Source organism: Haematobia irritans, chromosome 3 (genome assembly GCF_050003625.1).
Source record: "Haematobia irritans isolate KBUSLIRL chromosome 3, ASM5000362v1, whole genome shotgun sequence".
Classification (NCBI taxonomy): domain Eukaryota; kingdom Metazoa; phylum Arthropoda; class Insecta; order Diptera; family Muscidae; genus Haematobia; species Haematobia irritans.
Window position 1 is genome coordinate 59,367,585 of NC_134399.1, and position 15,702 is coordinate 59,383,286.

A 15,702-nucleotide genomic window follows, 5' to 3' on the forward strand; every position below is an offset into this window, starting at 1 on the left:
GCAAAATATTGTGTTAAGAAATTTGAGTTCCAAACATATAATTTTCACACTCAAACATTTGAAAAACAGTATTTTTTCGTCCGTGTAGATGGACTCAGGAAGCAAATTAAAGGCGATCAGTATGTAAAGGGTGATTTGTTAAGAGCTTGATAACTTTTTTTTTTAAAAAAACGCATAAAATTTGCAAAATCTCATCGGTTCTTTATTTGAAACGTTAGATTGGTCCATGACATTTACTTTTTGAAGATAATTTCATTTAAATGTTGACCGCGGCTGCGTCTTAGGTGGTCCATTCGGAAAGTCCAATTTTGGGCAACTTTTTCGAGCATTTCGGCCGGAATAGCCCGAATTTCTTCGGAAATGTTGTCTTCCAAAGCTGGAATAGTTGCTGGCTTATTTCTGTAGACTTTAGACTTGACGTAGCCCCACAAAAAATAGTCTAAAGGCGTCAAATCGCATGATCTTGGTGGCCAACTTACCGGTCCATTTCTTGAGATGAATTGTTCTCCGAAGTTTTCCCTCAAAATGGCCATAGAATCGCGAGCTGTGTGGCATGTAGCGTCATCTTGTTGAAACCACATGTCAACCAAGTTCAGTTCTTCCATTTTTGGCAACAAAAAGTTTGTTAGCATCGAACGATAGCGATCGCCATTCACCGTAACGTTGCGTCCAACAGCATCTTTGAAAAAATACGGTCCAATGATTCCACCAGCGTACAAACCACACCAAACAGTGCATTTTTCGGGATGCATGGGCAGTTCTTGAACGGCTTCTGGTTGCTCTTCACTCCAAATGCGGCAATTTTGCTTATTTACGTAGCCATTCAACCAGAAATGAGCCTCATCGCTGAACAAAATTTGTCGATAAAAAAGCGGATTTTCTGCCAACTTTTCTAGGGCCCATTCACTGAAAATTCGACGTTGTGGCAGATCGTTCGTCTATTCATGATGAAATGTCAAAGCATACTGAGCATCTTTCTCTTTGACACCATGTCTGAAATCCCACGTGATCTGTCAAATACTAATGCATGAAAATCCTAACCTCAAAAGAATCACCCCTTAAAATGGGATAGTTGGTGTATATTTCTGGTACATATTTAACTTATTTTTATTGCAACAAAATTATTTATTGCAAATTATTTTTTGCAAAATTTTCAATACAGGTGTACGAGTTTAGTAAATCTTTATGATTCATTTGTGTATAATATTTTCTCGTTTTTTTTTTTAGTTCATGTAACTAACATACGCAAAAAATTATTAGAATAAAGGAAATCTTCTCGAAACATAAAAATTCCAGGAAATAAAATAAATTTAAATTGGCTTTAGTGAAATAGAAGTTCACCTTTTTTTGAGTGAATGTATTTTCACACGCAAAAAAATGATTCTTTCCTCCTAAACGAAATTTTAGACAAACAAAGTTCGTTTCTCATTTGCTTTTCGTTGAAAGGAAGTGTATTTGGAAGAAAAGTATATACTTTTTGTGATAAACGTTTATTCTTTTCCAGGATGTAAAAACAATTTCATAAAGACTAACTCAAAAAAAATTCTTCTAGCAAATTGCATTTTCCCTCACATCTTTCTCACTTCCACGAAGTTTTTTAGTTCTTAGCACCTTTTTCTGTAATACAAACAATGTAAAGGGTGATTCTTTTGAGGTTAGGATTTTCATGCATTAGTATTTGACAGATCACGTGGGATTTCAGACATGGTGTCAAAGAGAAAGATGCTCAGTATGCTTTGACATTTCATCATGAATAGACTTACTAACGAGCCACAACGTCGAATTTTCAGTGAATGGGCCCTAGAAAAGTTGGCAGAAAATCCGCTTTTTTATCGACAAATTTTGTTCAGCGATGAGGCTCATTTCTGGTTGAATGGCTACGTAAATAAGCAAAATTGCCGCATTTGGAGTGAAGAGCAACCAGAAGCCGTTCAAGAACTGCCCATGCATCCCGAAAAATGCACTGTTTGGTGTGGTTTGTACGCTGGTGGAATCATTGGACCGTATTTTTTCAAAGATGCTGTTGGACGCAACGTTACGGTGAATGGCGATCGCTATCGTTCGATGCTAACAAACTTTTTGTTGCCAAAAATGGAAGAACTGAACTTGGTTGACATGTGGTTTCAACAAGATGGCGCTACATGCCACACAGCTCGCGATTCTATGGCCATTTTGAGGGAAAACTTCGGAGAACAATTCATCTCAAGAAATGGACCGGTAAGTTGGCCACCAAGATCATGCGATTTGACGCCTTTAGACTATTTTTTGTGGGGCTACGTCAAGTCTAAAGTCTACAGAAATAAGCCAGCAACTATTCCAGCTTTGGAAAGACAACATTTCCGAAGAAATTCGGGCTATTCCGGCCGAAATGCTTGAAAAAGTTGCCCAAAATTGGACTTTCCGAATGGACCACCTAAGACGCAGCCGCGGTCAACATTTAAATGAAATTATCTTCAAAAAGTAAATGTCATGGACCAATCTAACGTTTCAAATAAAGAACCGATGAGATTTTGCAAATTTTATGCGTTTTTTTTAAAAAAAAGTTATCAAGCTCTTAACAAATCACCCTTTAGAAGAAATTATACGATTTTATAAATTTTTAAAATTTTTTTACCTTTCGCCTGGACGGAGAATCGAACCGCGGACCATGCAATTTGTAAGCCAACACACTATCCACTGAGCTACGTAGCCGTTATTGTCATCAATAGACAATTACCCATATAAGTTATATTTATATTGCATAGCTTGCGGCGCCCACGAGCCGATTAAACAAAGTTTATTTAACAGAAAAATACATTTAGTTGGGCACCGTGGAGCAGTAGTTGCTACGTCCGACTTGCATGCCAAGGGTCGTGGGTTCGATCCCTGCTTCGACCAAAGTTTTTTTTTTTACATATATTCCAGATATGGTCGGAAGATTCCGAAAAAATGTTCAACATTACATTCTACTATATTAAATTTTTACTATGAACTGTAAAATGTGTCTTATTAAAAACCTAAAGTCAGAAAAGAACAGTGTTTGATATAAACGAAATGGACTGTGTTGTTGGTTCAAAAATAACTCTTTTTATTAAAAAATAAACATTTTGTAACAAACGTTTTTTTTGGTGATAAAAGTGTATACTTTTCGAAGCAATTCGAAAAACTCTAACAAAAGAAAAACGTTTTCGGTACACGTTTTCCAAACGTTTTTTTTTTCTTTGCGTGCATACAAAAGATACTTTCAAAAATAGGAAACCCCAAATTCATTCGAATTCTAGTGACTCCCTCATGTTTCGATATTCGGGATCGCAAATCGTAAAATTTTCGTTTTCCCGATATTTTCTTAATCCTAATACGTACAAACGTAAAAATTGGCAATATAGTTCTCCTTAATGAGAAGATCAAATTAGAATTGAATTTAAATCCGCGAGTATCCCTATTTTGACGCTGTGAGAGAAGTAAATTCTTGCGATTCCGAATTTCGGGACATGGGGTACTGTCTTTCTTTCGTATGGGGTTTCGTTCAATATACAGGAACAAGGCATAACTTCTATTCCGATCAGAACTAATTGAGAAGTTTATCACTGTGGTATCACAATAACTCGCGGGCTGTCATTATACCTTACCTAACGTATCTAAGCGACTTATCCTAGTATAAACATCATCAGCCGTATTGGGTCATCCACCTCATCAATCCGGTCAACCTTTCAGTCAGCAGTTGGAGTGCCGAATTGCTTATAGATTCAGAGATGGGAGGGTTTGTATATGTTATTGTCCTAGGGATAAAAACAACATCTCCTTCCCAAACTTTTCCGATTTGTTAATTAATCACACTGAAAAAAATATTGTCGTGAGGCCAAAAGCCACCATGAACTTAAAATAAGAACGCGAATTTTGCTTAGCAGAGAAGACGAATTTCTCCGATATAAAGTTTTTTCCTTGTTCAAAAGTCGATAAATTTTTCAATGAAGTCGTTTTGTTCTTATATTTAAGAGATTCCATTTTAAAATGGATATCATAATAGGAAAGAATTTTTTTTTGACTAAGGTCAACTTGACTTTAATAATTCAGAAAAATTCATTAAAATTAATGAAATCATCTTTAAATTTGTTGTCTTTTTGCATCTTGATTACAAAGAAAAAAAGTGTTCAAAAGTAGGACATATTTCTCAACACTTTGATTTAAAGATATTTTTACTTGAAACATAATTTCTATTTATTTATATAATAAATAAATAAAACATAATTTCTACTGGAAGTAAAGTCTGAATTTGGAAATTTAAGTTGTCGTTATCACGTTTTTAAAAGACTTTGGCAGAATATGCAGAAGAAAGCTGTAAAAACGAAAAATTACAATTTATTTCGTATCAAGAATCAAGTACGAGAAACTCTAATTTAAAAGGAAATTGTGTCCTAAACTGGGCTTCTTTGGTTCGGAATCAATGCCAAAATCATTAGTGTGAAGACAAAATCTTTGGAACAGGACATGCTTTTTTCAGTGCACATATCGATAGTACTACCTTCTCAAAGGAACTTACATGGAAGTGCAAATGCCTACCCAGCAAAAAAGCGTCGCAAAAAAGTTGTGAAAATGTCCTTTTTGCATCTGGAAGTGGTGCAAAATTGGGGTAGAAGCAATGAATTTTACTTGGGCTTATTATAGGACGGATGTCCACCATTTCAACAGCCGACACTTAATTTTTAATCACATAATTTGTACCATTTTATTAATTCGTACTCTGTTTAAACCAGGGCTGTGGAGTCGGAGTCTGAAGATTTTGCTGGAATCGGAGTCGTAAAAATTTTGCTCGACTCCGACTCCAGCTTATCTATTTTTTTTTAAACACTGCACATTTTTGTAACTAAAAAAGTTTTTATGTAAATTAGATTCCGTTGTGTTATTCATTCGACAATGTACGGTATGACTGTAAACGAAACGCAACCTCCAATTATGGAAATTATTTTATGTTTCCTAGAATGTTAGACTAGATGGGAATTGGACAGATGGGAATAAATCCACTTTAAAGCCCCCCACCATAAAAATTTGTTTGAATTATTTCGAACCAACGATTTTATTTTATTTTTTTTTTATTTTAAGAAAATTTTGTCACAATTTTACTTCTATAGAAAATTTTGTCAAAATTTTATTCCTATTGAAAATGTCAAAATTTTATTTCTACAGAAAATTTTGTAATTTTTTTCTATACAAAATTTTGTCAATTTTTTTTTTTCTATAAAAAATTTTGTCATTTTTTTCTATAGAAAATTATGTCAAAATTTTATTTCTATGGAACATTTTCTCAAAATTTTATTACTATAGAAAATTTGGTCAAAATTTTATTTCTTACTGATTTTATAGTGCAGTCAAGTGTGACTAAAGTTGGTTCAGATTTTGATAATCTTTTGCCCGATTTACATTCCTATGACTACAGAGGCCGAAATTGTTCTCCGATTTAGGACAACAGAGGTAGTAGAATTAAGAGTCTAATTATGCACTCCAAATTTGGTCACAATCAGTTTAGATCCACACCCAGAGAAGGAATATGATCACCTAGGTTAAAGTGGTAGCCCGATTAAGATTCAGGCTCACTTAGACTATTCAGTCCATTGTGATGATCACCTAAAATATGTGTCAAGAGCAAAATGTCATTTTTGGATGGTGACCATGTAACATTTTTATTGCAACCATGTTATTTTTTCGGAAATTATGTATATGTTTTCGGAAAACATGTTATGTTTGGCGAAACAACAACATTTTTGCGATAAACATGTAGCATGGTCACCGTGCAAAAATAACATTATGCTCTTGAAACATGTTTGAGGTGATCATATTCCTTCTCTGTGTGCATATATAACTCCCATATATATCTTTCGCCCGATATGCACTTATGGTATATGGCTCCAGCTAGAGTTTTAATCCAATGTACTTGAAATTTTGCACAGGGAGTAAAATTAAAATTTTGACTATGCATGCCAAATTTGGTTGAAATCGGTTCAGATTTAGATATAGCTCCCCCATATATCGTTCGCCCGATTTAGACTCCTATGATTTTCGTAGGTAAAAATTTTACTCCGATTTACTTGAAATTTTGGACAGAGAGTACAATTAGCATTTTAGAAATGTGTGCCAAATTTGGTCAAAATCAGCTCAGATTTGGACAAAGCCCCCATATATGTCGAATTCCGATTTGGGTAAAAATGGCCAAGATACCCACATTTTCCTTGTAACATCGGCACTGCTAAGCCGAAAACTGGTATAATTGACTAAAATTTTCCTATATTTCTAATACGTATCTAAAAATTGATAAATATTTCCCATATTTGTACCCTGCACCAAGGCATTGGCCGATTTAAATCTTAAGTCTAGTGATTTTGTAGAAGTCGGACAAAATTTTGAAGGATTTGAGATGGTATCAATAATTGAAGGTGTTGAAGGGTATACCACAATGAGCCCCGTCCAACTTCGAACTTTCGTTACTTGTTTTTAAATACATATAATGAAGAATGTTAGTATCTGCTCATATTGTGATGGGTATTTATATCATAATTTAATTTATTAAACATAGGACCCACATTGGGAGCCACCGTTGTGCAATGGTTAGCATGCCCGCCTTGGTCATGGGTTCGATTCCTGTTTCGACCGAACACCAAAAAGCTTTTCAGCGGAATGTCACCAGTAATGCTGGTGACATTTCTGAGGGTTTCAAAGCTTCTCTAAGTGGTTTCACTGCAATGTGGAACGCCGTTCGGACTCGGCTATAAAAAGGAGGTCCCTTGTCATTGAGCTTAACATGGAATCGGGCAGCACTCAGTGATAAGAGAGAAGTTCACCAATGAGGTATCACAATGGACTGAATAGTCTTAGTGAGCCCGATACATCGGGCTGCCACCTAACCTAACCTTGCCGGGTAACGGCACAGGTTGAAATCGATGATGAAGCGAAATTTTTTATTTTAATTTCATTGTCTTTTTCTTTTTAATTGATTTTCTCTGATCGGATGGAGGATCTTTCGATCTTGTGTTCGATCTTTGTGGTACAACTTCCGATTTATGTTGCCGGATAGTTATATGGATTAAATCGAGAAATTTCGCACAAATATTTATGCAAAATTTAAAGTATATCGGGTTTAAATTATGGATTAGTTTCTGATGTAAAATATATGTATATGACAGCTATATCTCAATCTTTCTCTATTCTTACCAAATTTTATAAGAATCTATTGTGGTCTAAAACAAATATTTGAGCCAAATATAGAGCCCCTAAATAGTCTGCTTTGACTTTCTATTAGCCAAAAATTCGATTGTTGACTTTTGCACCCTATAATGTACTACTCGGAGGACGAGAATATTTCGCTTCGAAGGTTGTGATCTACAGATTATAACTTATACAACGTTTGAACTATACTTTGATTCGTACAAATTGTATGTATCTGAATGGATTCTTATAACGTATCCAAACTTCGATCCTATTCGAATGGTGTACATTTGTCTCGAAAAGTTGTATGACGACATCACTGGACTAATAAAACTGTTATGCGGACGGCGGATAATGCTCGTATTTCGATTTCCAGATGCCCATATGGTCTTTTGAGTATAGTATAGTAGTCCGAGTTACCACTGTGCACCTTTGCCTTGCTAGCGTCATCATTATTGTCGCCATAGTCATTGCCATCACTATGGAACATGGAGCGTGTAATTTACAAGGCTTGTGAAGCAATCCATGTATATTTGCTGCATCGAAAACTGTGCGACAATGATCCACATCAAACGGACCCATATCCAAGCCAAGTATCCGGAATGGTGGAATGTTGTTATTTTTCACTTTTTCTTTGAATTTTCTCCACATGTTGAATTGCAAATGGGCCATATAGGACCTGTTTTAATTATGGTCCCCGTCCTCTTGGAAGAGCAAATTTAATCTGATGTGGTTGAAATTTCACGCATATGCTTTCTAACAACCGTGCAAAAAGTGGTCCATATCGCTCCATAATTATATATAGCCCCCATATAAATCGATCCACAGATTTGACTTCCGGAGCCTCTTAAATCTAATAAAAGTTAAGGGTTCTAGAAGCCAAAGAAATCAAATTGGAAGATCGGCTTATATGGAGCCTCTACCAATAAATTGGATCGATACACACCAAATTCAGTACATCTACTTTCGAATCTAAAATTCCCTTAGATGTATATTTTCAGGAAAATCGTATTACAATCGCGGCTTCTAGAAGCCCAAGAACTCAAATCAAGATATCGTTCTAAAGGGTGATACGGTCAAAATTTGGTCAATATAAACTTGACGTATTTCTTTCAATTTTGCATTTAAAAAACCTGAACACCCCTCATTTTGAAGGTGTGTGTGTGTAGAATGTTGCTCCTATTTTGATTTTGGAATTCACTCTTCAGTTGTCAAAATGCCGTCCAAGCAAGAAGAGCAGCGTATCAAAATTTTGCTCGCGCATCGTGAAAATCCGAGCTACTCGCACGCAAAGCTGGCATAATCGCTAAAAGTTGCCAAATCAACCGTTACAAATGTAATTAAAGTGTTTGGGGAACGTTTGTCGACAGCCAGGAAGTCTTGATCGGGGGGAAATCGAAAACCGGAAGCCGCTGAGACGACAAAGAGAGTTGCCGGTAGTTTCAAGCGAAACCCCCACCTCTCTCTCCGAGATGCCGCAAATAAGCTGGGTGTATCGTCTACAACCGTGCATCGAGCCAAAAAACGAGCTGGAATATCGACTTACAAGAAGGTAGTGACTCCAAATCGCGATGATAAACAAAATACGACGGCCAAAGCGCGATCCCGGAGGCTGTACACGACGATGCTGACGAAGTTTGACTGCGTGGTAATGGACGACGAAACCTACGTCAAAGCCGACTACAAGCAGCTTCCGGGACAGGAGTTTTATACGGCAAAAGGAAGGGAAAAGGTAGCAGATATTTTCAAGCACATAAAACTGTCAAAGTTCGCAAAGAAATATCTGGTTTGAGAAGCCATCTGTACCTGTGGCTTGAAAAGCAGCATTTTCATAGCTTTCGGGACTGTCAACCAAGAAATTTACGTGAAAGAGCCTTTCCTGAAGAAACACGGTTGTTCCGTACTGTTTTGGCCGGATTTGGCATCTTGCCATTACGGTAAAAAGGCCATGGAGTGGTACGCCGCCAACAACGTGCAGGTGGTTCCCAAGGACAAGAACCCTCCCAACACGCCAGAGCTCCGCCCAATTGAGAAATACTGGGCTATTGTCAAGCGGAACCTAAAGAAGACCAAAAAACTGCTAAGGGCGAGCGGCAGTTCAAGGCAAACTGGCTTTCAAGCGTGAGGCCCGGTAATTCGGATTTGGAAAAGCGAAAGCCTAACTGAATATTTTTCCTGAATTTTATACTAATTGAACTTGAAAAAGAAATTTAATTTGATTTTTTAAATAAACGATTTCACCGATTTACACGCGTTTTCCCTTGAGCAAATTTTGACCGTATCACCCTTTATATGGGGGCTATAACAAACATGGACCGATATACACCAATTTTACAAAAATCGGATGAAACTTACAAATAGGGGGTTGGTTTATATGCGAGGCACCGTGCTGCAATGATTAGCATGCCCGACTTACATACAAAGGGTCATTACCAGTTTCGACCAAACACCAAAAAGTTTTTCAGCGGTGGTTTATCCGCTCTCAATAATGCTGGTGTTATTTCTGAGTGTCCCTTGTCGTCGAGCTAAACATAGAATCAGCAGCCCTCAGTAATAAGAGATAAGTTCAACACTGAGGCATCACAACGGACTGACAAAGCGGGCTGCCACTATACTGAAGCTAACCTATGGGGGGATATATAAAAACACGGACCCATCTTCGAACTTAATCTGCCAGCAAACAAAACACGAATCGGACATGGCTATATCGTCTTAGAAAGTCTCCCTGATCAAGAATATATATCGAATTTTGCAGTCGCGGATTTCGATTTTTTGATGAGTTCTCAGCATAGGCATTGTAAGGTCGACTATTTGACTTTTAAAACATTTCGATAAGTCTGCTTTGGAATATTGAACTTTCCACTTTTCAAGCTTTAAAAATCGATTTTTGAATTTTCATCCCTATCTCAACACCAAAGGGTCTAAATCTAATTGCCTTTTTAATTAAAATTTGATTTTTTTAAAGTCGATTAGTCAGCAACTAAGTTTGCAAAAAATGTAGAGCCGATTAGTCGACTTCGAATATTACAAAAACTCGACTTTGTCTTTTAGACTTGTGTCTACAAATATTTAGAAATTTACGGCCCTCCGTTAAGGTCGCATGTCTTTGAAGCGAGGAGAATTTTCTTTAAAGTAAAGAAAAACATTTTTGATTTAAAGAAATAATTTTTAAAATAACTGAGACTCAGTCTAAAACATATTCTGAGAATTTGGTACTTATTTAATTCAATAAATTTTTCAATCAATTCAATGTAATGTAATGATTGGTGTAGGAAAGGAAGTGGAAAAATCTATAATATCTATTTATGATATACAATACCCAAGAGCCTGTACTTACTTTGCCAATCGTTCCGGATCATTGTCAGCCAAATTTAGAAGATACGCCACAAATTCCACATCGTTCTTGAACTGAAGACGCGTACGCATATACTCCCATTTCTCGGCATTCTTTGTGCCAATGTAGATGTTTTTGCTGAAATTTTGATGGCGATATTTCTTGCGTTCGGCAGCTGCATGAGCAAGACTAGCAGCATTGCCAGAGGTTGGTGGCCCACTAAGACTACCACCACCTAGGCCCCCTCCATTGGCTCCTCCAAGACCTCCAGCACCACTATTCGAACCACCACCAATTCCACTTAGACCTAGTCCACCACCGGCACCGCAGCCACCACCACCACTACCAACACCAAGACCTAAACCTGTGATTGCACTTAGGCCAGCATGACTGCCAGCATTGCTTAAACTGGCACTACTACTGCTCCGAATGATTTCGTTACAGTTGCTATTACTGGCATTGGAGTGACCATTATTCTGGCTGTGATTGTTAGCAGCGGCAGCTAGTGTCGATTCCAGCAAACTATTCACATTGCAATTGCTGTTGTTGGTATTGTAGAGCGGGGTGGTGTTCGATTCATTAGCCAGACCAGAGGCTAAACCATCAAGGTGGGTGGCGCCACTACCATCGCGGGCATTGCCATCAATATTGGCCGTGGCCGAAGTGTGATCTGACAGACCGTTCGCGGTATGCTGTTGGCTTGATTGCGATTGTGAACCTTGGGACGATGTGCATGAGGGGGCATTTAGGGCTGATGTTTGTCCAATGGAAGGCGGTTGTTGTGACTGCTGCTGGGCACTACCACCACCCCCACCACCGTTAGTGCCCATGGCGGCCATTAACAAGGCCTCTGAATTATGCGACTGTTGAACATTGGAGCCATTGGCATTGCCAATATTGCCTCCGGTGACTTCTGTATTGCCTCTGGTCTCATCATTGGTACTACTACCACTGGAGCTAGTACTGCTTGTGCTGCTATTGCTGTTATTATCCTCATCATCAGGAGGATTATTAATGCGCCCTCCACCATTAATGACCTCGTGCAATTGTTGGTGTTGTTGTTGTTGCAGCTGTTGATGTTGCTGCTGCTGTTGTTGTTTTTGTTGTTGCTGTTGTTGCCTTTGATTTTCAGTTGCATTATGTTCCTCATCATTAGGATCAGCTTCATCTTCACTGCTTGAAGCACTGCTATTGGAAGCACTACTGGATAAATGATTGGAATTCAGTTTTTGAGAATTGTTGTTGCTGGTGTTGTTGTTATTATGTTGATTGCTATGTGCGCCTGAGTTGTTGCTGTTGTTGGAGCTATTGTTGGATTTACTGCCATTGCCATTGGTATGACCAAGATTGCTGCTCTTCGCACTGCCACTATTTAGACCGACACGACTCAGAAAAGGGCCACGTGTTTCAACATCGGAATTATCGGAGCTATCATTAAAGTCGAACGCACTAAAATCGGCGTTCGACTTGGACATTTCGTATCTCTTTTGGCAGAGTTATTATCACAATTTTATCCGTTTCACCGTACGGGAAATCGTATACACTGGTTAACTTTATAATTTTCTTTGATTCGATTTCATTCTAGAAATTAAATGGATGTTATATAAAAAAACGAAAGATGAATTTAATTGTTTTACACTCAAAGAACTTTGTTAGTTAGACCTAACAGAAAAATCAAATCTGCTAAAAAGTCTGCTGAAAAAGGGAAACAGTCAATGTTTGCTCAATTATCCTTAAACAGTTTTCTAATTTGGCTGTAAAAAAATGTTACACCTGAGGCTAGTGTAACCCAAATAAAAACAATATATTTAGAATATATCTTTCTTAAAAAACTGGATTTTTTTTTAAATTAAATTATAACGGCAAACAAACGATCTTTGAAGATATCTTGCCACTCAGATATCTTATCATCAGTTCCATCTCTTGGGTAAAAATTTTAACTGTTTTACAAATTGTTTAAAATCTTATCAAACACCACCAACTGCTATTTTTTGCAGACTTTTTTCTATGAGTGTAACATTCCAAATCATTTGTGTTTTATTTTCATTTGGATACAATGTGAAAAAGTTAAACTACAGCGAAACATCTCTGACAGGGACACCCACGATCCCCAACGTTTTTTTTTCATATTTGGGAGGTGCACATAATTTGTGCAAATTGGAGAGATGTCGGCTTTTCAGAGTGTAAAGGTGTGAGAGGTTTCGCTGCATTAAACAAATATTCTTTGATCGTAACGAGTTCGAAATCCCAAACCTATTTCCATTCGACGTGTTTGCTTTTTATACCCTCCACCATAGGATGGGAGGTGTATTAACTTTGTCATTCCGTTTATAACACATCGAAATATTGCTCTAAGACCCCATAAAGTATATATATTCTGGGTTGTGGTGAAATTCTGAGCATGTCCGTCCGTCCGTCCGTCTGTTGACATCACGCTAACTTCCGAACGAAACAAGCTATCGAATTGAAACTTGGCACAAGTAGTTGTTGATTGATGTAGATTGGATGGTATTACAAATGGGCCATATCGGTCCACTTTTACATATAACCCCGATATAACCCGATCCCCAGATTTGGCTTGCGGAGCCTCTAAGAGAAGCATATTTCATCCGATCCGGCTGAAATTTATAACATAGTGTTGGTATATGGTCTCTAACAACCACACAAAAATTGCACATCGGTCCATAATTATATATAGCCCCCATATAAACCGATCCCCAGATTTGACCTCCGGAGCCCCTTAGAAGAGCAAAATTCACCCGATCCGGTTAAAACTTGGAACGTGGTGTTCGGTTCATATTTATATATAGCGTCCATATAAACCGATCCCCAGATTTGGCTTGCGGAGCCTCTAAGAGAAGCAAATTTTATCCGATCCGGTTGAAATTTGGAACATGTGTTAGTATATGGTATCTACCAACCATGCCAGAATTAGTCCATATCGGTCCATAATTATATATAGCACCCATATAAACGGACCCCCCAGATTTGGCTTGCGGAGCCTCTAAGAGAAGCAAATTTCATCCGATCCGGTTGAAATTTGGAACATGGTGTTAGTATATGGTATAGGGAGCCACCGTGGTGCAATGGTTAGCATGCCCGCCTTGCATACACAAGGTCGTGGGTTCGATTCCTGCTTCGACCGAACACCAAAAAGTTTTTCAGCGGTGGATTATCCCACCTCAGTAATGCTGGTGACATTTCTGAGGGTTTTAAAGCTTTTCTAAGTGGTTTCACCGCAATGTGGAACGCCGTTCGGACTCGGCTATAAAAAGGAGGTCCCTTGTCATTGAGCTTAACATGGAATCGGGCAGCACTCAGTGATAAGAGAGAAGTTCACCAATTTGGTATCACAATGGACTGAATAGTCTAAGTGAGCCTGATACATCGGGCTGCCACCTAACCTAACCTAACCTAGTATATGGTATCTAACAACCATGCCAGAATTAATCCATATCGGTCCATAATTATATATAGCCCCCATATAAACCGTTCTCCAGATTTGACCTCCGGAGCCTCTTGGAGGAACAAAATTCATCCGATCCGGTTCAAATTTGGAACGTGGTGTTAGTATATGGTATCTAACAACCATGCCATAATTAGTCCATATCGTTTCATAATTATATATAGCCCACATATAAACCGATCCCCAGATGGGCTTGCGGAGCCTCTAAGAGAAGCAAAATTCATCCGATCCGGTTCAAATTTGGAAAGTGGTGTTAGTATATGGCCGCTAACAACCATACCAAAATTGGTCCATATCGGTCTATAGTTAGGTTAGGTTAAAGTGGCAGCTCGATTAAGTTTCAGACTCACTTAGACTATTCAGTCCATTGTTATATATAGCCGATCCCCAATCATACACAAATTGGTCCATATCGGTTCATAATCATGGTTGACCCTCAAGCCAAAAATAATCTACCACAATTTTATTTCTATAGAAAATTTTGTCAAAATTTTATTTCTATGAAAAAATATTGACTTAATACAAAAGACTATGCAACCTACATTATAGAATACGGAATTTACACAATATTAAGAACAAATTTCTTTAAAAAAAAATTGATTGAACGACAGCTCACAATCTTCATTTTAAAAATTATGTTTTTCAAATGTTGGACACGAATCATTGAAATTTGCATCCCTCCGTAAAAGTCGTACGACCTTGGAGTAAGGCAAATTTCTTCTAAAATAAAAAAAAACCTTTTTGATTTAAAGAATCTTTAAATTAACTGGGTTATTGAATCTTTGGATTAAAGACAAAAAAGCTTCAAATGTACGCTAATACTTATTTTGAGGATATTTCACCTTTATTTTATCTTTATTTTTTGTTTCTTTTAGATTAACAATACATTTTTTGCTTTGCAATATCTGTTATAAATTGGACTGACATTTCGCACAAAGAGAACGAAAATTTCGAAAATGAGATCTGCATCTTAATCTTAGTTTTGTAGACCTAGATTCAAAGTTATACAGTTCACAAAAAATGTCTATATTTTAACCCATTACCTGCCATTGTACTCGCTTGAGTATAGAAAATTGCCAATGTTTAATATCGCATAACTTATAAATGAAATTAGGCAACGATTCGTTTTGTTCTGTTTTGGTTTTTTCTTTTTATATTTTTTAACTGAAGTTAAGTGTAAATATATAAATGAATGTAATGGGTTAAAGAATCAGTATCTGTGGCTTGGAATCAATACCAAAATCCTTAAAGGAAGGTCAAAATCTTTCAATTCAAGTAAACCTCGTTTTTTAGTGTTGTTACCACCCTAAAAGAGATCTTAACCTTCCTTAAATGATTTCGGTATTGGTCCGAGCCAAAGATGTCGCTTCCTTAAAATAAAGCAGAATAGAGTTATGTGGCTTTAAATCTATGCTCTATAAAATAAAGTTATAGAATTCATTTATCGAAATTTAATTTTTAAAAGAAAGACTGGAACTTATTTTAATTATTTTTTTTTTTATTTTGAAGAAAGTTGTCCTATGTTTTGTGTAAAGTGCGTGTCCTACAATTGAAGTTGCATAATCTTTCACATTAGGTCAATATTCTTTTCAGTGCAGAATATTGCAGCAAAAATTGGGAAACTATTCTACTAATGATTTAGGTATTTATCGCGAGCCAAAGTAGCAGAGAACTGCACAAAGGATATAATAAAGACGCAATTTAAGTTTAGCGTTTAGTGTTAACC

The 15,702-nt window shown here is 37.2% G+C and overlaps 1 protein-coding gene across 1 annotated transcript in view; it reads right to left on the reverse strand.

Moving 5' to 3' along the window:
• LOC142230124 (uncharacterized) overlaps window positions 1–12,086 on the reverse strand; it is a 74,459-nt gene extending 62,373 nt beyond the window's left edge. Inside the window, exon 1 of the mRNA XM_075300758.1 lies at window positions 10,514–12,086. Coding sequence (XP_075156873.1) covers window positions 10,514–11,985 — 1,472 coding nt within the window. The 5' untranslated portion in view covers window positions 11,986–12,086. The remainder of the gene's footprint in view (window positions 1–10,513) is intronic.
• Window positions 12,087–15,702: the final 3,616 nt, after the last annotated feature.